At 39.4% G+C, this 26,640-nt stretch overlaps 1 protein-coding gene across 1 annotated transcript in view; it reads right to left on the bottom strand.

Annotated features, from left to right (window-relative positions):
* PTAC6 (plastid transcriptionally active 6) overlaps positions 1-26,640 on the bottom strand; it is a 162,217-nt gene that overhangs the window by 79,848 nt on the left and 55,729 nt on the right. The window contains exon 3 of the mRNA XM_089428367.1: positions 12,935-13,039. Within this exon, the coding sequence (XP_089284493.1) occupies positions 12,935-13,039 (105 nt within the window). The remainder of the gene's footprint in view (positions 1-12,934; positions 13,040-26,640) is intronic.

Below are 26,640 nucleotides of genomic sequence, written 5' to 3'. Positions count from 1 at the left end.
ACTACAACCATCAAAGACAAGGGAAAAAGTGTACAAAAGTACATTGCCAAGTTCAAAAAACAAGCCATTCAATTGAAATTTATCCCAATAATCCAAATGTAGGTTATTAAAAAATTGGGTGGTCTACAAAGTCATCTAAGGAGTCAAGAGATGTTCTTAAAGCCGACGTCCATTGACAAAGCTTGTGTCCAAGCATGGTACCTTGAGATAGACATGAAGAAAGGACAACTAAGTAGTTCAAAGCAGACAAAGCAACAAGGCTCTTCCAAGGAGGGGAAGAAGCATTGGTAAGGGAAAGATAAGCATACTATAACATAGATAACCACACCAAAGGCAAGTGTTGGAAGTTACATCTTGAGTTGAATCCACAGAATCGTAACAAGGAGCAACCTAAAAAGAACACCTAAGCATAGATTCAAGGGATCGAGGAGAAAGCAACTCATAATTATATGAAAAGATTGCTCGTACTACAATGCAAAGGGACATGAATATAAGCAACATCCATCATGTTGATATGGAGACTTATAGATTATAACTTATTTTCCTTATCTTGATAATTGCTTGCTAGTTGGTCTTTTATTACTTCTTTAAATCTGTTCATCAAGCAATTACCAAGCACAATGAAGATCACAAAGAGACAGAATACATAAGATGTAGGCTCCAAGCCAAGGCAAAGCCCCTCCAAGGGGAAAACCCAGAAAATGCTTCTCTTCTTCTTTAGAATCTGCTTACAAAAGAGACTTCCAAGACCCAAAGACCCAAGCCAATAAACCCTCCAAGCCCCAAGCTAGCCCCCAACAAAATCTTCCTTGAGACAACTTCCAAAACTTCAATATTGCTACACTACTATTGCAACTTCGACCCCTGCAATAGAATTTTGACCTTGCAATTTCAACCCCCTGCAACTGCAACAGAATTTCGTCCTCCTGCAACTAGCAGCTTCACAAACCCTAGTGAGACAAGAGAAAAGCTTCCTTGACAAAATTTTGACTTCTGTTCTTCTTCTTCGTCCTCCCAGCTACTCTTCTTCTCCTTCGTTATTACAGATCGAACTTGCTTGAGATGTGTGTCCAAATGAGGTCGAGCTCCCTTGTATTTATAGCCTTTCTTGAGGGTCGAATAGCCCTCATTTAGGCCAATTTTGTAATGTTCCCAAACAGGAATTTAAGTGATAATCCAGATAAACAAACAGTGCAGCAGTGAAAAATTAAAAACATTCATCAACACCCATAAAACACTGTAAATATAGAACTATTGAGCCATATATTATAAAATCTTAGAGCAATGTGTACAATATAAATGAAGTGGTGCACCTGGGCTTGTCTCAAGGACAAGTTGGACTAAACCTAGGTGATGGAATAACTGAGATGATGGTCGTTCAGTTGTTGCACCACTTGCACAGCATTGTCCCAACAAAACTATTGATTTGATGACTTCGACCTGCTGGAATGTGTCCAAAAACTGCCCAGAAAATTATGTCCTTTCAACACTAGACTCCTTGGACAAAACCCAGAAGGGAATTTCCCTGGTTTTGATTTTGGATTTTTGGCCCCCTTGGAGCCTCTCCCCAGCTGCTACTACCAGATTCGACTTGCAGGAAACAGCCTGCAAATCCCTCTAAAAATACCCCTAGAATGTTGGGTTCACCTGTATTAACTCACTCCTTGCTCCTTGAATGACCCTTGGCCCTGATGCCTGCTCTCCCAGCACCACGAGTTTGCTGCTACAGGCCTCTGCATAGTACCTTTGTCCAGAACTTCCACTGACTGTTGCGTTGGTCTGGCTGGCTGCTACTCCAGCAAAATCGCCTTTTCTATGTTGCCTCCTCAACTCCCGACTCTCCCAGCAAGCTATGAATCCCTTTGCTGATCTATTTCTGGCTCTCCCAGCAAGCTGTGAATCCCCCTTGTTGATCTATTCCCGGCTCTCCCAGCAAGCTGTGAATCCCCCTTGCTGATCTATTCCCGGCTCTCCCAGCAAGCTGTGAATCCCCCTTGCTGATTTCCAACCCCTCCTGCGTGTTCTCTGGCTGCCCAGGAATACGCAGTTCCTCCCTGCGCTGATGGTTGAAGTGTGTGACTGTACCGAACTCCCTGGAAACTCCTGTGTAACAACCTCCCTAGGGCAGGCACGGATGGTCCCCCAAAGAAGAGGTTGAATCTCCCGCGTGAGAGATCTGTGGCTAAACAATCGGTAGACTCGCTAAACAGCAGAGCGTACAAAAGTGAGTTTGTTTGTCAAATAATAAGAATGTTGCAAAATGAGAGCTCCATCCTCTTTTATCACCTTGGGCCCCCTTAGCCCCTTGTGGGCCCCTCCTTCCACTATCTCGAATTCCCTCCAATGTATTCCTTGGCCAAGTTCGAATTATGCATGTGGTGGCCCCCACATTCCACTAGCTGCCATAAATAAATCGAATTGCCTATAGTTCTTAAGTTTCTACGTGTGGGGTCCTCCTCCTAACCCAAAAATGCTGCCAAAATTGTGTTGCTGCATCCTGTGACTAATTCATTTGAGAATGGACATGACAAATTTGATCTTTCTCTTGGGCCAACTTGGTCTTGGGCTTATCCATGGCTTTTTCTCAACAAAATAAATATTTTTCTTCATTACAATGAGTCCAAATGGGACTATGACACATGACAACTATTATTCTTTATCCTAAAAAGACCTAAAATCACGAAGAACATGCTTTTTACTCAAACTTGAGAATGAAACCCATACTCCATAAATAAAATATAATTTCTTTTCTTTCATTTTTTTCTTTATAAAGAATATACAATGTCATGATTACAATTACATCATAATGAAGACCGAGCCTAGTTACAATTTTTCAACTCGTCATAGCAAAGGGAAGGAGATGACCAGACTCTTCTAGCACAAGATAGAAGTCAAGAAAACAAAGGTATATTTTCTATTTGAATTAAGTACACAAGCCAACCTCATCATATATGACTTAGGTGAGAAAACTTAGATTGGAAGTACATGGCCATCCTCATCCATACTCACTCGGATGGATGAATAACGATGTAAAGATAGATTTACTAAACAATGCATTTTTAGATTATCCATTGGTACAAATTACATTACTAAAGTGGAGGTAGTTGTAATGCCACTTGAAGTGTGTTTTGGAATATTTAGAAGCCCATACATGTGCATGAGCGATGTTATCCTCATGAGGAGAGTAAAACAATACTCCCTAAATCCTTAATAGTTAATGCATACAAAGGTAAATCCAAGATCTCTATAGCAAGTTCCAAGCAAGGAGAGACACTGATTAGCTCAAGTAGGCAATTTGCACAAGTCTTCTTAAGACAAATAAGCAAGGAGATGAATCAATAGAAGTGAAGGGGACTGTAGAGGGATGCACAAGTTCAAAAACACTAGTTGGAGAAGCTTTGCAAGATGTAATATTGTGTACTTCACCTTTTGGGTCACCCATCAACGTAGCACCCAAAAAGATTGAAAATGGAGAATGTGCATTGACTACAAAGCTAATAACAATATTACCCTCAATAATCAAAACTCATTGTCAAGGATCAATGACTAGTTGGACCAACTGCAGTGTGCAAAGAACTACACCAACTAGATCTCAAATCAAGCTATTGTTAGCTACAAGTTAGAGAAGAAGACAACTAGAAGACTACCTTCAATGCAAAGCAAGGTCTATATGAATGGTTGTTAATGCCTTTTGGTTATGTAATGCACCAACTAGAGTTATGTGTTTAATGAATAATGCACTGCATCCCTACCTAGATTCATTTGTTAGAGTGTACTTGGACAATACATTCATTTTAGCTCCCCTTGAAAAGAACATATCTCATATTGAATGTAAGTGTTAGAGACATTGAGTAAACATCAGTTGTAAAACCTTAAGAAATGTGAGTTCATAACTCAAGATTGGTGGAGAAAAACTCAAGATCGATCCTAAGAAGATGGATTCATCAAATGGCGAACTCCTACAAATGTTACTAAAGCAAGGAGATTTATGGGAGCCTACAAATACCTTCAAGAAGCTCTTACCATTATTTTGAGTTGTGAACAATCCACTTCATGCTATAGAAGACAATGCAAAGAGTTTTCAATGGGGAAAGAATCAGCTAAAGTTTTTTGAACCAAAACATAAAATCAATCAAGTACCAATCCAAGCATTCTCTCATCGGCTAAATCCCTTTGACGCAGTGTTGATAATATCGTCGAAATCTCGGCGATATTCGGAAATATCGCAATATTTTCGGCAAGCCAAAATTTTGCCGAGAAAATATCGCGATATTTCCGAAATATCGCCGATATTTCGGCAAAATATCGCGCTATGACCTCAAATATTGTCGGGCAGGGTGCATTGCGGCTAGAAAAGCGATTTTGGTAGTTTTATTTGCTCATTTTGGTTTCTTAGTCTTGGAGAAGGAAGGGGAAGAGCTTTGTGGTGGTTTTCAAGGAGGGACTAAGGAGCAAACAACCATTATCACCACCAACTAAACTTGAAGATCAAAGATTGAAGATCAGTGAGACAAACTTCATTTCTTCCATTGACAAGTATGTTCTTAAAACCCCCATGTTAATGATTTTTTTCATTGATTTAGGGTTATTCTTGTTTGCCTCTTTACCTATGAACATTTTGCTTCTTTGTTTTTTTTCCATTTGCTATGATTTTCATGTCCCTAAATCAATGCAAGGGTTTTCTCCATATTTGGACAGCAAACTTCCTTTTTTTTAACTTTCTTATGCACCCTCTTATTGCCATTTTTCATTCACATTGCAAATAATGTAGTAAAAAAATTATTTTTTAAAATGAGGTGGTTATTACTTATTATTTTTTGTGTATGGGTGTTTAATGCCAATTTTTTGTTTTTTTGGTGCCCTAGGTTTGAATTAGTTCACTACAAATATGCCAAAAGCCTTGGACCCATTTTGGGAGTATGGGGAGCTTGATGGTGGGACAAATCGGGAATATCTATCATGCAAATTGTGTGGCACCAAGATGACAGGAGGAGTTACGCAATTGAAATACCATCTAACTGGACTCCCCGAACATGATGTTGGGCTTTATACGATTTCTAGTGTAGAGCTTATACAAAAAGCTCTTGAAACAATTGATGAAAAAGACATAAAGAAGGAAGAGGCAGAAAGAAACACGATTGAACGTGTAGGTAGATCTTTCAGGATATCTTTTTCTGATTTTGAGGCTGGGGGTAGTAGGAGAGGCTCCACAGCGTCACCTATTACTGCTAATGTTACTGGGAGTGGGAGGTCATCATTTTTTGTTCCACGAACAGGACATGGAGCACAACCTTTCATAAAATCAGTTGTTAAAGGAAAGGATAAGCAAGAAGCAGATAAAGTTATGGGGAGGTGTCTCTTTTGGAGCGACTTACCTCTCAACATCACCAAAACCAATCCATTTTGGCAGCGAACGTGTGATGTTATTGTTGTTCTAGGCCTAGGTTACAAAAGTGCTACATATGAGGAGTTGTGAGGGCCAATCCTTCAAGCAGAAAAGCAAGACATCAACTCTAGATTGGCGGAGTTGAAACAGACATGGGAAGTGTCTGGATGCACAGTGATGTCTGATGGTTGGACAGATAGGAAGGGTAGGACCCTTCTAAATTTCTTGGTACATTGTCCTAAAGGTACCATGTTTATTAAATCAGTGGATGCATCAGCACATATAAAAAATGCAGCAATGATATGTGAGTTGTTAGATGGGTTCATCCGGGAGATTGGTGTGCAGAATGTGGTGCAAGTCATAACAGATAATGCAGCTAATTATGTGTCTACCGACAGGATGCTTATGGAGAGGCACCGCACATTGTTTTGGACTCCATACACAGCACATTGTATTGATTTGGTGCTTGAGGATATGGGGAAACTCTCCTTCATCAAAGAGGTGATTAATATGGCTAGGAGCATCCCCAAGTTTATATATAACCATGCTTTTGTTCTTAGCCTCATGAGGAGATATACTAGAAACAAGGAGTTGTGGCATCCTGCAATTACACGTTTTTCCACCAATTTTATTATCCTTCAATCTTTGCTTTGATGCTAGTTTGAGTTGAAGCAAATGTTTGTTTCTGATGAGTGGCGTGATTGTGGATAAAGCAGGAGACAGGACGGGAAAGCCATTGAAAAAATGGTGTACACTGACACATTTTGGCAAGGAGTACAAGAAGTGCGCTCATTTAGTGAACTTATAGTAAAGGTTCTGAGATTGGTAGATGGGGACAAGCCTGCAATGGCTTATTTGTATGAGGCCATGGATAGAGCCAAGGAGGCTATTCGTTCCTATTATCCAGACAAGGGTTTTGTGGGGCTTAATAGACATATGATGTTATGGGACGTGATTGATAGTCGATGGACAGGAATGCTTCATTGACCCATTCATGCAGTAGCACTCTTCCTCAACCCCGCATTTTCATACAAATGAGCCTTTGATTTTGATGGCGAGGTGATGGAAGGGCTCTATTGACCACTACGTGTCAACGACCCATAGTAGTACACCCCCTTTTTTCGCAAAAGGGATAGCACCTGATCGATGTGTTTGTGTCGTCCAGCTATCATCATCAGCTTGATCATCATCTTATAATGTAAACCCATTCTGCATGTGTATAATGTAAATAATTTCAGCAGATCCATGTTGTGTATGTAATTACCTAAGTGAACCTACTTTTCTGGTAATGATCTACATTCCGGGAGGTTTTTTGTCTCACCGATCCATTCTCAGATGGTCGACAAAGTTTTCCTTCAGCCTTACCAAAAGCCAAAATGGATTTTGTCACTGGGATCTTAGGCGAGTCCTAGTGTTATAGATTGAGTCTATGTAAAAGTAATTTGGAAATAATCCTAACTATTTGGTTAGGTTATTTTATTACAAATTGCTTGGTCTGCTGGATTATATCTGTGTCGCAAACATGGGTAGTCTGTGAGGGTCTTTTTCAGATGGGTTTTCCCCTTTATGATGTAAAAGATATGAAAATTATGATGTAAAGTGTCTTGAAGGTTGGAAAAATAATTTATCCCCTCATAGGTTAATTAATTAATTCTGCCTAAAATTAATTAAAATCCTAAGCCAGAAATTTAATCAATTCTAGGTCCTAGGTAAATTTAAATTTTCCAAGAGCAAAATTCATTGGACGGCTGATCCTTAAAATTCCAATTTTAAAAGGCCCCAGGACTAAGGTAAATTAATTATTTTGCTAAATTTTAAGCCTTTAGTCCTTGGGGGTTAAGTCGAAGTCAAATTTTTGAGGAAATTAACTCAAAATTTTTATTTTTGAGTCAATTAAAATGCATTTAATTGAAAAATTCGAATTTCCTCAAGAAGTTAAAATTTCGACAGATGAGATTAAAAGAAATTTTAATCCTCGTCAACGGTCAAGATTGCTTTGACGAGGATCACTTGAACTAACCGTTGGAGGGTTTATCTTTAAATAAGAGGTCATTTTTCAATGAATTCATTCGATCTCTGGATCATGTACTAAGCTCTCAAGCTCTCCTGTATACTTTTTTGAATTAATGCAAAAATCTTTGGGGTTTCAACGTGCTATAGTGTTCCTCTTCATGAATTCATGGTAAAATTGTTTTAATTTCTGCTTAATATTATGTGAAAACTATCAATCAATAGCTCTCTTAGAATAATCTAAATATACGTATCTTATTCAATTTGTTGGATCTAGGGTAACATTTTTAATTTTGATTGAAGTAGCAGGTATCTCTATCTCTTCATAATTTTATTGTTGTTCTATTTCTCTACTTGATTTGATGGTTGATCTAATGTTTGCAGAAGATCTCTCAGGTTCTCATTGAGCGTTTGGGGATAGTCTTCGGTTTGACCAGCCAACTCTCAACAAATATTTTCTAAAGAGCCTACTTCATACAAGCCTCAGGATTTATCTAACGAATATCTTTTTTTCTGCAGGGTGTTTTTGGGTTAGTACCTCTCTAAAATTTCAAAATATTTTAGATATTTTGTGGAAATTTTGATAGATCTGGCTATTAAGAGCCTTAGATTATCAGATCTGGGAGCGGAGTTGGACTCATACTCCTCAGATCTGATAGATCTGTAAATTATTTGTATAGATATGTTATTTACTTTCGTAGATCTGAAATTTTGTAACATTATTTTGAATTTTAACACGTGGGTTTTGGGATTTTCTCTATTTTTGTACATATTAGGTATTGGGTTTTTTTTCACTTGTGCAAGAATAGATCTGAGAAATCAGCCAAGAAAATCTTCAAATCTAAGCTAGATCTAGACCCTGGAGGGCAAGATTTGGGCTCAAAGATTGTTTTCAGAAATAGATCTGTGAAATCAGCCAAGAAAATCTTCAGATCTGAAATTTTTTCAAGCAGATCTGAGGGTTTTTAGACAGATCTAGACCCTGGAGGGCAATATCTTGTCCCAAATATTTTTGCAAGGCGAGTCATTAAAGATTTTGCAATAAGTCTGAAGATCTGAAGCAAAATAATTTTTTTTCGAACAAGGGTTTCAAGTTTTGGGGCTCCTAAGCCCAGATTTGCCTTCTCCTAGCCCAATGCTAGCTTTATTGAGCCTTGTGCTAACTCTCATTGGCCCTAGATTCCCCTTGCTCCATTTCTGATTTGAATATTTGATTTTGTGAAGCTAATCATTGGTGGGTTTTTGCAGAAAATTTGGTGAAATTCCATGTTTCAGGTATTGAAATTTTATGGGCAACTTGGGCAAGCGATCTTCAAGGCCTAGAGTCTAAGGGTTTGATCTCTAAACTATCTTTTTCCTTACTATTTGCTACAGCAGTCATATACCTTTCTAATAGTGGTGAAAAACACATCTAAGTGGTTTGAAATTAACTAAAAAAATTGCTAAATACATTAAAAAGTCATTTATGTTTGATGTGTATCAAAAATTTCGTTGTCTGTTATCTATGAATAATTTTGTTTCTGAAGTCTGAAATATAACAGTGGCAAAATTTCATGTGGGTTAGCCTAAAATCAGTTCCTAAGTTGTCTAATACATTAAGGAATTAATTTCTTGAGTTGGGCATTCATCATTGGGCTTATTTCATGTTTTAATTGTCGGCTGTAACAAGTATATCAGATCTGATATAATTCTGGAAATTACATCATAACAGGCTGGAATTTTTTGATAATTCGTGTGGGCAAGCTTGGAAAAATTTCGGTAAATTTTTGGCATAAAAATATCATTGATAGCTTACTGTTTTCATTATCATATTGTTGTTGTCATAAAGTTTTTCTTACTACTGTCCTCAAAACTAATTTTCTGAAAATTAAGTACTCTGTCATGGAATTGTGATAAAATGCATATCTTCTGTTTCATAAACTGAGTATTTTTTTAGCATCCGTTGACATTGATTGCAAAGAAGTTTTTGTTCTCTTTGAGCTATAATCGTATCAAAAAGATTTGAAATAAGCTTGTGGTTTAATTGTAATATTTTCAGGGGTTTATTTTTAAGTCTTCATCCAATAAAGCGAGCATTTTATTTTGGTGATCAAGGGCTTTTGCGACACAAGTGTTTCTAATCCTCGGGTCATATCTCTTCTCATCATCAGGTGCATTTGCATATAAGTTAGTTCTAAATAACTAAAATTTACTTCCAAGCATAAGCTTGGTCGATAGAGAGATAGGTACCCATCAATCTTTGCTTGAGAACCTGTTTTTAATAGTACTTAAAATGATGACCTTGCAGTCGTCAGAGCCACAGCTCTCTGCAACGCCGGAGGCACCGGGTATGTTAGATTTTCAGGAGAGGTATCGTTAATCACACCTTAGTGTGCTTCACCTTATCTTCTCTCTGCCAATTACTACAAAATCAGGCTCAACACAGAAAGGATTGAAAGATTCACATTTAAATAGGCATTTAACTAAAATTAACCAAGATTCTTGCATCTCACATTAGTTTTAGGATCTGCATTTCATATAAGATAGTCATTCATCTAAGCAGCAGTTGCTAATCGATTACTTGGTCTTAATTTCCCTAGCAAGATCATTGACTCCATAAGGCACTGGTATCAATCGTTTAAAATCTAATCAAATCCTATAAGTCTTGCTAAATCTTAATCAAGTACTTGATCACTTCACTGTGTCTCCTGAACTAGTTGGTTCCCAACTAGTTCTTCTTCATTCCATTTTTCCATAGGGTCTACCCCCCTTAGCCTGCTACAGGGAGACAGCTTAAACAAAGAGATTGGGGATCAGGGTGACAGCCCCCGATCTGAGCATTGCCGCGTTGCCTAGACACTTTGTGCGACAACAGGCTCCATCCCTACATTCAGAGGATGGTGCCTAATCATAAGTTTTGCAGCAAAATCAATCGCGAGATACAGTTTTATCGGGATTGTGTTGGCCTATTTGGTTTTGATGATGCTATTAAAGAAAAGACCCTCTTCATGCCACGTAAGTGACAAATCATCACTCATTAAAATTTTCAATTTAGAATTTACTTATTTATAATTCTAGATTTTTAAAATTCAATTATGCAACTTTTATTTGAAAGTTTAAATATGTTTTAAGTTTTTGACTTTTTTATTTCTTTATTTTGTTGTAGATATTTGGTGGCGAAGCTATGGTGCAAGGGCACCAAATTTGCAGAAATTGGCCATAAGAATCCTCAATCAAACATGTAGCTCTTCAGGGTGTGAGTGCAATTGGAGTGTATTTGAGAAAATACACTCAAAAAAACGCAACAGGTATAATTTTGAGCTTCAACCTTCAGTTGAGCAATTACATTTATTGTAATTTTAATTTATGACCCTCAAGTGTCAAGAGTCAAGAATCATTTGTTTTTTTTACACTCTTACAGATTGGAGTTCTCACGCCTCAATGATTTAGTGTATGTACATTATAATCTCTAATTTTGAGAAAAGCAAATAGAAACACCAATGGACCCAAATGCCATTTCCTTAGACAATATTGATGTATTGTCTCAATGGACAGCGGAGTCTGAGGTGCCCATCTTGGAGGAGTCACCTACATGGTTAGAGCCAGAGGAACCATTAGAACAGGGGCAACAAGAGGAGGACTCGAGGGAGGAGCAGCACGAGGAGTAGGAGGAAGAGGAGGAGGAGGAGGAGACTGTGGGAGCATCAGCGTCAGCACCATCTGCTATAGATATAGGAGAGCACAACTCCATACCCAGCAGTCATTATTTGACATTAGGTGCAGGGGCAAGGCCTTCTACTGCTAGGGGCAGGCCTGGAAAACAGCCCATCATGTTTTCCCGTAAAAGGGGGAGAGGGCACTGATCTCATATAGATAGTTGCTAGTTTTATTTGTTTTGCTACATATAACTCATGATGATGAGATACTTTTATATATGTGATGTTATTTTGTATTGGTTCTTCACATTTGAGTCCTTGATTGGACAATTATCAGGGATCAACGGGATTTGGTATCACCTTTGATGTATCATTTTTATTTTACATCCACTACATCATATATATTAGTGTTTTCTTCATATTTATTTGCCAATGTGTTTATTTCATGTTATTATTGCTTTATATGTTTAAAAATCTGAAGAAAAAAAATGAATATATTATGCATCTTTTATGTTTGCCGATATTTTCGCCAATATTGCCCAAAAGATGTTTTATGGACCCTCATCGATATTTTGCCGATACCGATATTTTCAACACTCCTTTGACGTGTTATCCTTATGAGTTATTTCATGGACCAATCCTGAACTAACCCATATGCCAAGGAACTCTATGCCTTTTGTTAGAGGTTATTAAGTGGAAGAACTATCTAATTGGCAAGGAGACCATCATTCACACCGATCACTAGCATTTCCAACACTTGCAAGCACAGAATAAGCTTTAACCAGCAAGACAAAAATAAATGGATGGGATCTTTGCAATGTTTCCATCTCATTATCATATACAAGAAGACCACAAACAAGCCGGAAAAAGACATTGTGAATACCACACACACTTAAAATTACACCACCTTGCACTCTTATGCACATGGAACCTTTTACCCATGAAGAATACAAAAAAGATACACAGAGGATGAGGACTCCAAAGAGATATTTCAACAGCTGTAAGGCCAAGTTCATGAAGAATGTGACAGCAAGGCAGACTACTATTTCCATGATCTGTTGTAAAAGTTGGACAAGTTGTGTGTGCCTAGAGATGAGAACAGAAAACACAACTTATAGGAGATGCTCACAACTAGAAAGTTGAAGGCCATTTTAATATTGGAAAATCAATAACCAACTTGCAAAGATATGTGCACTGACCCAGAATGAAAGAAGAGGTAGTTAGATTCCTTAGAAGATGCATACATTGTTGTACCAGTAAACCCAATAATAGATAGGAGGACTGCACAGTCCATTGTGAGTCCACTGTAAGACAGTCAGAAGTCAATGCTCAACGTGTGATGTATCACTTGACATCTTATATATTATTTTTGTTTTCATATTTATGTGGCAATGCATTTATTTGGTGTTGTTACTTTAGGTGTTCAAAAAAATGTATATTTTTGTAGTGTTTAAGTCTACCAATATATTTCCCCATGCTACCAATAAGTTTGTTTCTGGGCCCTTGATGATATAAGCAGCATTGCTTTTGGTGCATGGATAATAGTGATGAACATCAATTGGTACTGAGCATGTGAGACTTTTTCCACAAGGGAGGTTTGGTGTTGATAATAATTTGTCTTCTTACTCAAGGTACCCAATTTAAAGAATGCAGTACCAATTTCTCCTAGAATCTCAATAGAATGCACTGCATGTTAACAATCTGTCTCCTACATTTACATATATATACTCACGAAGTTGTGGTTATAGGGTGATATGGAGGCAGATCTGTAACATAGGAAACACAATTTCTATACAGCTACAGACACAACCAGATGTCAAAAAACTACTATAGAAGATAAAATAAAGAGAATCAAAACATAAGCAAGCAAACCAATTGATAGAGATGATGTGTAGAGAAATGCCTTCATCACTTCCATCTCTGTTTTACAGAGTGGATCCCGAGGATGATCTATTGGTGGTTCAGTAACATGGACATGCTCATAATTAGTTTTCCTCAAACGAGCATACTGCAGTAAAGAGAAAGTAGCCAAAATTAGCTAAATACACTAAAACATTGCTTCACATGTATCTAAATTATATGTTTTTATTACTCCTTGACAGCAAAGGGAAAAACCTTTAAACTCGTTAAAAAGCAACTAAACAAAAGTTTCATGGTTGTTAAATATCAGACAAAATAAATAACAATGGTGTGATAGAGGTTGACACAATCTCATACAGTGTTAAAAGCTAAACATTCTAGATTGACTCCAGAAAACATCAATTTTATATGTTATCTGAACAAGACCCAAAACTTTAGCTCTCCTGTTACATAAGAAGTTTCTTACCTATAGAAACATCCTTTAAATTGTAAAGCTCAGAATTCTCTAATGCCTAATAAATCAACACTACGTAAAGACATGTAAATTATCACTCTAGTTATATAAATTCTATTAGTTATGTGTCTTCTTATGTAAAATTTAGATAACAATGGTATGTTCTATGCTTTGCACAATTTCCTCAATGTTCCTTTAGCAGCCCAATGAAAATTTCCAATTTAGTTTCCAATAGCAATCACATTAACCATAGATCATATTGACAGTAAGTGTAGATAGAACATGAATAACAAAATGCAGAAGACAAGCCAAGACAAGAGAACACTGGATTTGGCAACTGCCAAGGAAAAACCCTTTGATCAATTCTTCTTATTATTACATCAAATGTTCGGCAGGGAGAGAGAGTACAATAAAGTCAAAGTTGACTTGCCAAATGATGGTCAAAACAGCCCTGTCAAATCTGTTAATTTTCTGCAGCAGACAATAGCCCTAACCAAAAAGTCAACACTGGTCAAAAAGCTAGCAAATCATCCACAATGCAGCTCGGTCATACCTAGTCAAACGCGGCATACTCAGATGGTCAAATCCAGCCCAAAAAAGTCATGAAAACAGAATTCAAACTTGGTCAAATCCTGCTGTCAACTCTGCAGTCAGCCCTGGTCAAAGTGCTCAGAATACCTTGATTTTTGTGCCAATAGATGCAGCTCTCCAAAACCGAAATTTTGACCCAAAACCGCAGTCAAACTTGGTCAAATACCCCTTGGTCAACGTTGGTCAAACCCTGCAACAGTGCTGCAATTCAGCCCTATAATTCGTCCTCTTTTCCAGCCACACATGTGAGAAGAAATCGACTACACAAAAGTTGTACAAACCAATCAGATTAAGAGAGAAGAATATCTGAGAGATGATGCCAAATGAGGTGAGAGGTCACTTGTATTTATACAAGTCGTTGAGGGTGAAGTGACACGTCCATTGGGCTTCATGAGCCTACATGATGATGTGGCCGACCTAAACAATTTGCACGTGTGGGCATAAATTCAAAAACACACTTCTGCTTGTCCAAATTAGATGATCTTTATATCAATTTTGGTCCTCTCGAAAAGAGAAAATTAATGAAATCTTCATCTCCATCAAATGGGCTATCCCAAGGTGGAATTTGGCCCTAGTTGCCAATTTTAACACTCCCTCTCAACTAGGGAGAATTCCACCTGCCAATCCATCCATCATCATCAATCATCATGCCATCCTATCGTCATGTACCATCTCTGTATCTCATCTCATCTCTGCTCTGCTAAACATTGATATGAATAATGAAGAAGAATCGATCGAGAGTGAGTCACAAGACCTTACCACTCTCCACTGACAAAAGAGTCTAGAGGTAGAACCTTAATCAAACTTGATCCCAGATCAAGTTGTTGAACAACATACATCCATCCTAGTCATAAAGAGTACGGAGATACACGATGCATCCATCAGTAGTGCTATGGTCCCTAACCACTTTTCCCAACTCATTGGCCAAATGAAAAGTACTTCTCATAAGTCTCGGACTACATGGGTAGGATGTATACTAAGGCATCAGCATGAAAAGGTGAACCACTCATCCTGCTCATATGCCATAGGAAAAGGTGAACCACTCATCCTATGCATATGTCAATCGTAGGGAAAGGTGAACCACTCACCCTACACACGTGTCATCAATCGTAGGGGAAGGTGAACCACTCACCCTACACACATGTCAGCCATCATGGAGTATCACAGGGGAAGGTCAACCACTCACCCTGTACATAGCGCACCAATAGGGTAAGGTGAACCACTCACCCTATGGTTGCTCATAGCTCCAAGAAGTAACTCAAGCCCCCAGCAGCTTCCAGAGCTCAATGTCCAACTCAAGCGAGACCCTCATGGGAGGGTCTTTCCACGACTCCAAGTCTCTCTCGGAAGGCTAAGAATTGAGGATGTCTATGACCTGCTCATCAGTCCTTATGTGTTGGAGCCTTATTGCTCCCCATTGTACCATATCCCGGATAAAGTGGTACCTAATATCAATGTGCTTGGAGTGATCGTGGAACACGGGATTCTCTGAAAGGCGAATCCTACTCTGGTTGTAGCACAAGATCACGATGGTATCTAGCACGTGCTCAAATAGCTCATTGAAGAGCTTTCTCAACCAAACAGCTTCACAACAAGCCATACTAGCTACAATGTATTCGGCCTCGGCAGTGCTTAAAGCAACCAATTTTTGAACCCTGCTCATCCATGAAATCAAAGCAGAGCCTAATGAGAAGCAACATCCTGATGTGCTCTTTCAATCCACCACACTGTCAACCCAATCAGCATCAGTATATCCATGTAGCCTCAAATTCCCGACAGTGTATCTCAGTCCATAGTTGATTGTGCCACAGAGATATCTCAAGAGATTCTTAGCAGCAATCCAATGTGTGTGATGAGGCTCGACCATAAATTGACTCAATGTATTCACAACGAAGCATATGTCCGGACAGGAGTTTACCAAGAACATCAAGCCCCCCACAAGTTGTCTATATTCAAAAGGGTTTGCCAATTCAAGCCCAGCAGCACTTCCACATAGCTTCTTGAAGTTGAGTTCCATCAAAGTAGACACAGACTTGCAATCCACCATCCCACATCTCTCGAGTAGCTTCACAATGTATTTTCCTTGAGAAAGGAAAATCTCACCTAGCTTTTTCCAGACCTCCAGGCCTAGGAAGTAATGCATCAGTCTTAGGTCCTTCATCTCGAACTCAGAAGCCAACTCCCTCTTGCATTGATAAATGAGAGAGTCTACACCTGTCAGAAAGAGAGCATCTACATAAAGGACCAAGATGAGAGGCAACTCCGTTTGAATCTTGAAGTATAGATTAGGATCAGCATCGCTCCTCGTAAATCTCAGCTTCATAAGAAACCTATCATACCAAGCCCTAGGAGCTTACTTCAACCCATAGAGGGCTTTCCTCAATCTGCATACATGTGTCCTTCGATCTTGTACTTCGAACCCCTGAGGTTGTTCCAAGTAGACTTCCTCCTTAAGCGAGCCATGCAAGAAAGCAGTCTTGACGTCCATTTGATGTAGGCTCCATCCTTGAGTGGTAGCAAGAGCAATAATAGATCGAATAGTTGTATATCGAGCAACTGGTGCAAATATCTCGTCATAGTCCACTCCTTCCTTTTGAGAGAAGCCTCGAGCAACGAACCTGGCCTTGTATTTCTCAGCACTCCCATCTGCTCCATGTTTGATTTTGTATAGCCATTTTGAGGTGACTACGGACTTGTCCTTCGGTCTAGGCACCACATCCCAGACATCATTTTTCATGATAGATTCATACTCTTCATTCATTGCATCCTTCCAGACTTGGTGCTTTACGGCTTCTTCGAATGTACATGGCTCAGTTTGAACAATAGTACTCATAGCAACTAAGTACCCTTGATACCTATTCGGCTTCTTACTTTCACAAAATGTCCCTCTTAGAGCAATATGTCTTTTAGAATCTTCAAGAGTATTTTTGAACCACAAGGGTCTTTTCCTTGAGGTAGAGGGATCACCAAGAGGTGGATCAAGGGGATCCATTGGGCCTTCAACATTAGGCATAGGTTCATCTGTCGGAGGTTCATCTTGTTTTTCTGCAGCATCATCATTATCTTTTCTTGGAATGGGGAGACCTTTGGCTTTCTCAAGGGCAGTGTCTTCATTGAAGGTGATATCATGGCTTATTTCCACATCTCTTTGACCAGGCACATAGACTCTATATGCCTTTGAATTTTCATTGTAGCCCATAAATATACCTTTCTTTCTAGATGCTTCCAACTTGTTTGTTTTCTCTTTAGGCACATGAAAATACACGAGACAACCAAATATTCTAAAATGAGAAACATCAAGTTTCTTACCAGTGAAAACTTCTTCGGCTGTCTTGAAATCCAGTGCTTGATGTGGCTCCTAATTTGAACATACACAACAGTGTTGGCAGCTTCTCCGCATAAGAACTTTGGTAACCTCGATCATGGAGCATGGCACGGGTGGCTTCCATGATTGTTCGATTCTTCCTTTCAGCAACTCCATTTTGCTCAGCAGTGTATGGAACAGTCGTCTCCCTTTTAATGCCAACCTCTCTGCAAAAGTTATTGAATTCATTTGATTCATATTTGGCTCCATTGTCGGTCCTCAATATCTTGATCTTCTTCCCTATTTGATTCTCTGCCAAGGATTTGAAAGAACGAAACCATTTGAACACTTCGTCCTTCTTCAAGAAATAGATCCATGTTTTACAAGAGAAGTCATCCACAAAAATTGCATAGTATAAGTATCCTCCCAATGATGTTACGGGCAACATACCAAATAGGTCAGAATGGACCAATTGAAGAATATCAATAGTTTGGCTTTCACTTGAAGGGAATGGTCCCCTTGTGAGTTTCCCAGTTGCACAACCCTGACAAACTCCTTCATGATTCATGTTGAAATCGGGCATACCTGTGACCATCTTCCTTACCCCAGGTAAGGCTTTGTAATGTAAGTGGGCGAACCTTCGATGCCATAGCTCAAATTGAAGTGAAGCATCGCAAGTCAAGGCTCCCAAAGGACTTCCTCCAACTTGATAGAGACCATCAACCCTAAATCCAAGTGTGAATGCATCTTTAGGGTTTCTTTTCCAAATACGTACCTTTCCATCAATGAATGCTACCTTGAAGCCTTTATCTTCCATCGCAAAAATAGACACCAAGTTCTTCTTATCGGGTACATACAATACTTCTTGCAGATGAATGGTTTGACCTTGATTCAAGTGAAGAGTATGTTGATTTGGGGTAGCATCGGATGTGCTCTGGCCATGAAAATTGGTGGAGAGGCTAAAGCACATGAGATCTCCAAGACCCAAAAATGGTTTGGGCAGATTTAACCAATTTGGGAGATATTAAAATAATTAATATTTTTCATGGAGTTTCTAAGTCTAAACTTAGGAAAAATAAAATATTAATGGGTATTAATATAAAACTAGGTTAAAAGGTTCCAAAATTCATGGATCAAGCCAAATCTAATCTTAGCCGTTGATCAGAGATTTAATCTCGGTCGTTGAAGGTCAAACACGAAAAGTATAAGAAGAGGCTTGAGGGTCCGTTGGAGAACACATTGAGGGAGACCAGTCAGTGCGATTTCTGTAGCGGGGTTAGCTGAGAAATTTGAACTAGTGGTATGGAGAGCAGCAAGAGGCAGCAGGTACAGAACAGAGAGTCGGGGACAGCACCAGAAGACTAGCGCAGAGGTTGGAGAGGCAGACACAGAGGCAGCGGACTGCGCAGTCACTGGAGGGACTGCGTGGGTGACACAGAGAGGCAGGAGCTAACGCAAAGGTTCTGGGAGCTGCGCAGAGGCCAGCAGGCCTGACGCTAAGACTGGGAGAAGTGTTGGAGAATTTTTTGTCTATTGGGTAAGCCAGTTTGGCACCCAGTTGTACTGAAGAATTGCTGAATAATAAAATCCTCCTCTATTGCACCAGTTTTCCCACATTGGATTTTTCCGGGGACAATTGTCCAAAATATCTGTGTTGATGTGTTGATTCTTGTGCATGTGTTTGTTTCTGTATTATGGTGTGATATCTGCAGCAGAATATATTTTAATGTATAAATAACTTATTGAGAAATAAGTAGGTAAAATAAATCAGTTGTTGCTGCGATAGAAATTTCACATCGTATCAGAGGAAGTAATCAGAGACAGGAAGGGAAAATCAATTATGGATCGAGACCATGATGCAGAGGCATTTACTTCAGGAGACTCGCACAGATTTTCAGAAAATTGCACAAGAGACAGTAATTTCGATTTCTCTATGTTGGCTTACAGGCTGGAAGAAGAAGTGGCTTGTGTGACTAGCTCTACATCATCAGAGATATGGCATATAAACAGTGGAGCCTCTTGGCATATGACGGGAATCCGGGAATGTTTCTCAGATTATCAGGAGGAAAGGATGAACTTTCAGATCACCATGGGGAACAAGGCAAATTGTACTCCAGTAGGGAGGGGTACCATAGTTTTTCAAACAAAAATGAGAGAGCGGTTTCGTGCTACCAATGTGCTGCATGTACCAGGATTGGGGATGAACTTACTTTCCGTGTCGCAACTTCAAGGCAAAGACTATGACATTTTCTTCATCAAGGAGAAAGTATACGTCAAACTGTAAACACCTAAACTGGAAAAAGAAAGTGCAGATCGGGATCAAAAGTAACAGGTTGTACAGACTACAACTAAAATCACCAATGGCACTAATAGGCAATCATGGAGACAAGGATTTGAACAAACTATGGCACAGAAGAATGGGACATTTGCACCATGGGGCTCTGAGAATTCTCAAGAAAACTGTAGCAGGAGTTACGGATCTTAGTACGGAACGAGATGATGTATGCAGAGGTTGTACTCTGGGAAAGTATGCTAAAGCAACATTTCCTAGAAATAAAAATAGGGCCAAGAGTGTACTAGGATTGATACACTCAAATATCTGTGGACCTATGTCCACTAAAGCTCTTAGTGGTGTCGAGTACTTCCTCACCTTCATTGATGACCACTCAAGAAAAACTTGGATTTATTTTCTGAAAACCAAAGACGAGGTTTTCTGTCGATTCAAAGAGTTCAAGGCTCTGGTGGAGAATCTGACTGGGAAGGAAATAAAAGTTTTGTGCTCAGATAATGGTGGAGAGTATGTCAATAAGGACTTCACTAATTTTTGCGCTAAGGAAGGCATCAGAAAAGAATGGACAACTCCTTACAATCTGGAGTAGAATGGAGTAGCAGAAAGGAAGAACAGGACTATCGTAGAAGCAGGTAGGGCCATGATGTATGATCAAGATATTGCAAAATTCCTATGGGAAAAAGCATCAACGCTGCAATCTATGTTCAGAATAGAACTCCTCATCTGGCATTGGGCAAGATTACTCCAGAAAAAGTCTTCACAGGGAAGAAGCCTGAAGTCAGTCATTTCAGGATATTTGGGAGCTTAGCATATTGCCGCATACCCGAGGAAAAGAGGAAGAAGCTGGATCAAACGGCAGAGAAAGGATATCTAGTGGGATATAGCGAGAATGCTAAGGCATACAGAATCTATCTTCCAGGGAGCAGGAAGGTAGTAGTTCGACGAGATGTGAAGTTCATGGAGAACAGCCAAAAGGCTTTGAGACACATGAGAAGAAGTCTCATGTATGTAGATTGAAGAAAGCCTTGTATGGGCTGAAACAAGCACCTAGAGCATGGTATGGTCGAATTGATGGCTACTTGCAGAAGATGGGATTTGTCAAGAGTGACGCAAATCCAAATCTCTACTATCTGGTTGTACAAAATGAGCCTCTAATCCTAGTATTATATGTGGATGATCTCTTCCTGACAAAATCATCCAGGCTCATCAGGAACTGCAAGAAGAATCTAGCCACAGAATTTGACATGAAGGAATTGGGACAAATGCATTATTTCCTGGGGTTGGAAGTTTGGCAACAAAAGTGGGAGATCTTCCTTGAACAAGGGAGATATGCTACAGAAATTCTGAAGAGATTTAGGATGGAGGATTGTAGACCCATGGCTACTCCAATGATCACCAACTGGAAGAAAATTGATGCATCAGAAGACAAGGATGTTGATCCTACCTTATACAGGCAGCTCATAGGGTCCCTGATGTATCTAATCAATACCAGGCCAGACGTTTGTTACGCTGTCAACACCCTCAGTCAGTTCATGGTGGAGCCAAAGATGGCGCACTCAGCAGCAACCAAACATGTTCTTAGATATATACAAGGAACAGTCGATTATGGACTCTTGTACACTAGGAATAAGGATATCAAATTGAGTGGATTCACTGATGCAGATTGGGTTGGAATTTCAGTAGATCGGAAAAGTACCTCTGAGTATTGTTTCAACATTGGATCAGGAATGACCTCCTGGTGCAGTAGGAAACAGTAGTCCGTAGCTCTGAGCTCAGCTAAGGTAGAATATACGGTTACAAGCACAGCTTTGTGCAAGGCCATATGGCTTAGAAAACTGCTTGTGAACCTATTCAGAAGAAAGATGGAGGCGACCAGGATCATGTGTGATAATCAGAGTTGCATCAAGCTCTCTAAGAATCCAGTGTTTCATGATCGGTCAAAGCATATTGATATCTGATGTCACTTTGTCGGAGACTGTGTCCAACGAGGAGTTGTACAGTTGAGCTACACTCCTACAGGAGAACAGGTGGCAGACATCCTCACCAAGGCCCTTGGAAGAACAAAGTTTGATTATTTCAGGAAAAAGATGAGGATGATAAAGAATCCATTTCAGTAGCAGAAATGGGAGTGATGTTGCAGTGCAGTAGCAGTCAGCAGTAGCACGATGCAACATGATGAGAAGATATTGCAATGTAGATGCAGTGTTGGGAAGAAGGACCAATAGCAGCACGGATGCAGAGGGAGTTGCAGTGTAAATCCAGTGTTGGGAGAAAGGACCAGCAGCAGCACGGATGCAGAGGGAGTTGTCGTACGGATGCAGCGGTGGCAGAAGCAGAGCCATGGGCAACAGTACAAGATGCATCAGTGCAGAGGATGTTGGGCGGGGAGGCCTAGCATCAACATAGGTACCGATGCCATATAGTCAGAGTGATGCTCAATATGGAGTATTACTAGAGCACAGTCCTCGCTAAGAGGGAGTGTTGATTTGGTGTAGCATCGGATGTGATCTAGCCATTAAAATTGGTGGAGAGGCTAAAGCACATGAGATCTCCAAGACCCAGAAATGGTTTGGCCAGATTCTAACCAGTTTGGGAGATATTAAAATAATTAATATTTTTCATGGAGTTCCTAAGTCTAAACTTAGGAAAAATAAAATATTAATGGGTATTAATATAAAACTGGGTTAGAAGGTTCCAAAAGTCATGGATGAAACCAAATCTAATCTTAGTTGTCGATCGGAGATTTAATCTCGGTCGTTGAAAGTCAAACAAGAAAAGTATAAGAAGAGGCTTGAGGGTCAGTTGGAGAACACACTGAGGGAGACCAGTCAATTCGATTTCTGGAGCGGGGTTAGCTAAGAAATTCGAACTAGTGGTCTGGAGAGCAACAAGAGGCAGCGAGTATGGAATAGAGAGTCGGGGATAGCACCAGAAGACCAGCGCAGAGGTTGGAGAGGCAAGCGCAGAGGCAGCAGACTGCATAGTCACTGGAGGGACTGCGTGGGTGACAGAGAGAGGCAGGAGCTAACGCAGAGAGTATGGGAGGAGAGGCCAGCAAGCCTGACGCTGAGACTGGGAGAAGTGCTGGAGAATTTTTTCTCTGTTTGGTAAGCCAATTTGGCACCCAGTTTTACTGAAGAATTGCTGAATAATAAAATCCTCCTCTGCTGCACTGGTTTTCCCACATTGGGTTTTTCCAAGGACATTTGTCCAAAATATCTGTGTTGATGTGTTGATTCTTGTGCATGTGTTTCTTTTTGTATTATGGTGTGATATCTGCAGCAAAATTTATTTTAATGTTTACTGAAGGGTTTTCATAAATAACTTATTGAGAAATAAGTAGGTAAAATAAATCAGTTGTTGCAGTGATAGAATTTTCACAGAGTAACAGTACCTATCCCTTTCACAGGGTAGGTGGCATTGTCTCCAAGTATGATCTCCAAATTAGTCTTCTTTTCAATCAAACTTGAGAGGGCTTCTTTGTACCCAGTGAAGTGCCTTGAGGCTCCACTATCAATCAACCAATGATCCAAAGTCTCCTGAGGAGAGGAAGTAGATAGAGCGGAAATAAGATAAAATTCCTTTTGTTTTTCTACAACATAACTTTCCTCATACATGGAGTTTCTTGATCTTTTGGAAGGTCGACCATTTCCATATCGAACAGCAGGACTATTCCTTTTTTCCTTTATTATTGAACTTGTTGTTCCTTTGATTGCCATTGCCTTTGTTGTTATTGTTGTTGTCATCCCTTGGAGAGTTTTTATTGTGAGGACACTCTCTAGCATAGTGGCCAAACCTGTTACAACTGAAACACCTTCTTTTTCTTCCTTCTTTGAATCCCTGCTTAAACCCTTGACCCTATCTCCTTGGACCAACATTATTTTTCTTCTTTGCATGAGTGGAGTAAGCAGTTGGTTCATTTCCATGTGAGGGCTTGTGTCTCTCCATCATCTGTGTCTCCTCCTGAGTGCATCTAGCCAATAATTCATCGAAACTAGGAATCCTGTCATTGTTCAGAATGGTGGAGTTAAACACATCCCATGCTCTTGAAAGACCCCAAGTGCAATGAAAGTGAGCTCCCTATCAACAATAACTTCTCCAATAGATAAAAGGTCATTCTTGATTTGTGTGATCTTCATGAATCTGGATTACTTCCCCTTTATCCATCTTGATGTCCTTCAACTTGTTTTTGAAAAAGAGGATTTGATTTGCATTGTTCACTTTGAATATCCCAACCAACTTATAATACATCTCCTTAGATGTTCCCAAATCAAAAATATAGGCAACCAAAAGCTTTTGAATGGAATCTATGATAATTTTCTTAGCTTCGACCTCACCTTTCTTATACTTCGTTTCGCAAGAATGGATGCATTTGAAGGAGGCTCCACCACTTTTCCCTGCACATAGTCCATTGCATCATGCTCTTCCAAAGTCATCTTCCATGCAAGATAATCAGATTTGTCATTGAGCTTATTCTCAGTCTTGAAGTAAGATGTAGAAGACATTGAGGCTTGACCTTGTCCAACAGATATTTCTTTGTGATTGTTTTTCTCTCTCTTGCTTGGGCTTTGTCTTCACCTAGGCTCTGATACCATGTCAAATTTAGATAACAATGGTATGTTCTATGCTTTGTACAATTACTTCAATGTTCCTTTAGCATTCCAATGACAATTCCCAATTTAGTTTCCAATAGCAATCGCATTAACCATAAATCATATTGACAGTAAGTGTAGATAGAACATGAATTTATAAAATGCAGAAGACAAGCCAAGACAAGAGAACACCAGATTTGGCGAATGTCAGAGAAAATCCCCAAGATGAGGAAAACCCTTTGATCAATTCTTCTTATTATTATATCAAATGTTCAGCACAAAGAGAAGTACAATAAAGTAAAATTTGACTTGCCAAATGATAGTGAAAATAACCCTGTCAACTCTGTAAATTTTCACAGCAGTCAACAGCCCTAACCAAAAAGTCAACGTTGGTCAAAACAACAGCAAATCATCCACATGTAGCTCGGTCATACACAGTCAAACTCGGCCTCCTTAAATGGTCAAAGTCAGCCCAAAACAGTCATGAAAACAGCAGTCAAACTTAGTCAAATCCTGCTATCAACTCTACAGTTGGCACTGGTCAAAGTGCTCAAAATACATCTGTTTTTGTGCCAATAGATGCAGCTCTGCAAAACCGAAATTTTGACCCAAAAATAGCAGTCAAACTTGGTCAAATACCCCTTGGTCAACGTTGGTCAAACCCTACAATAGTGCTGCAATTCAGCCCTGTAATTCATCCTCTTTTCCACCCACACGTGTGAGAAGAATTCAGCTACCCAATAGTTGTACGAACCAATCAGATTAGGAGAGATGAATATCTGAGAGATGATGCCAAATGAGGTGAGAGGTCACTTGTATTTATACAAGTCGTTGAGGGTGAAGTGACACGTCCATTGGGCTTCATGAGCCTACATGATGATGTGCCGACTTGAACAATTTGGACGTGTGGGCGTAAATTCAAAAACACACTTCTACTTGTCCAAATTAGATGATCTTTATATCAATTTTGGTCCTCTTGAAAATAGGAAATTAATGCAATCATCATCTCCATCAAATGAGTTTTCCTAAGGTGGAATTTGGCCCTAGGTTCCAATTTTAACATCTTATCAATAAGATCAGTCTGAAAAGAAATCACTTTAGTAGTCCATACAATTAAACAGATTATAGTTGATTACGCCATATGTTAGTTTTGAGTAGCTTGTGACTTCTCATAGATAGGCTTTTTACTTTCTTCTTCTTCCAAAGAAAACCTTTTGGGGAAATCCATGATTTCCCACATTCGTGAGAGCATCCTTAGCACACCCCGAGGTGTAGACTACTGTGCATTACCCAAGGGATTCAAACCAGGCACCTTCTAGAATGAACCTAGCCACATGCCCAACAACATTGGTACAACCAGTTGAACCAACCCCCTAGGCTAGACTTTTAACTTATAAGACCCAACTAATAGTTTCTAGCAAAGTATACGGATATGGATAGGATTTGGAAATATATATTACAAATTTTTAGAAAATCATTGATATGACATGATGCCTATGTGCGTAAAAACACTTACATCATATATATCGAAAAGAAATAACATGAAACATAGAAAATACTATTCATGACGGAATATATAACTATAAAGAATGAATATAATATTATAAACTAAACCCTTCAAACTATGTGCAAAAGGATGCCCACGATGCTTAGAACAGTCGATGATTGGGTGTATTGTTGAGGCACTCCTTGCATGATGGTCACCAGCGCAAACTGTTGATTTTGTAGCTCAGGCAGGTACTTCTACACGGGCCTTATGTCTAGGTATGCAGTAGTCACCCACATCTCCTTGTAACACTTGCTCTAGGTTGAGCAGGTCACTGATGTAACTTAGCCTAAGTTTAGCTTAGAAAAAAGGCTTATTGAGCTAATAAAAACTTAGGAAAACTAAAGTAATTTACTTTAGTGAGTAAGTTTTAATCTTAGCCATTGATCTCAAGTGAGGTGAGATCTAATCTCGGTCATCTATCACCTTGATATTAGGGTTAGGATTAGGGTTTTGGCTCAACGTAAAGTTATAAAAGTAAGGCTGAAGAGAGAAGAAAGACACAACAGTAGCACAAGATTAAGAGATACATCTCAGTGAGCGTGTGTTGGGTCTGAGAGAGTGCAGAGGGGCTGGAGATCTAGATCTGCAAAAGAGATCAAGCATCGATCTAAGGCAAATATGCTGCATCAAATCCAGGTTATTGTATCTGTATTATCTCATGTGGACCATTATCCCAAGACAGGAGCCCACATAAGTTTTGATTTCTTAATGAAAAACGTGTTGGGTAGAAATTTGTATATCATTGTTATTCATGTCGTTATTTGCTTTCGCTAAATATTTGTTAGGAACCTAGTTGTGTTTATTCAGTAAGTTTTTGCTAGGAATTAAATGTCGGGTGTTGGGTTCATGGAAATCTACCATGGTATCAAAGTTGCAACTCTGAAGAAAATCGATCTTGAAATAGCAGGTGCCAAGTTCGTACTGGATCGTTGGTGCCAAATTCAGCAATAATTGTATGAGTGAAAAAAA

This window comes from Pinus tabuliformis, chromosome 4_2 (genome assembly GCF_031772625.1).
Source record: "Pinus tabuliformis cultivar Carrire ecotype Pingquan chromosome 4_2, CPIR1, whole genome shotgun sequence".
Lineage (NCBI taxonomy): Eukaryota > Viridiplantae > Streptophyta > Pinopsida > Pinales > Pinaceae > Pinus > Pinus tabuliformis.
Note: the sequence above shows the minus strand (reverse complement) of the source record. Positions and strands in the feature narration are given on the sequence as shown.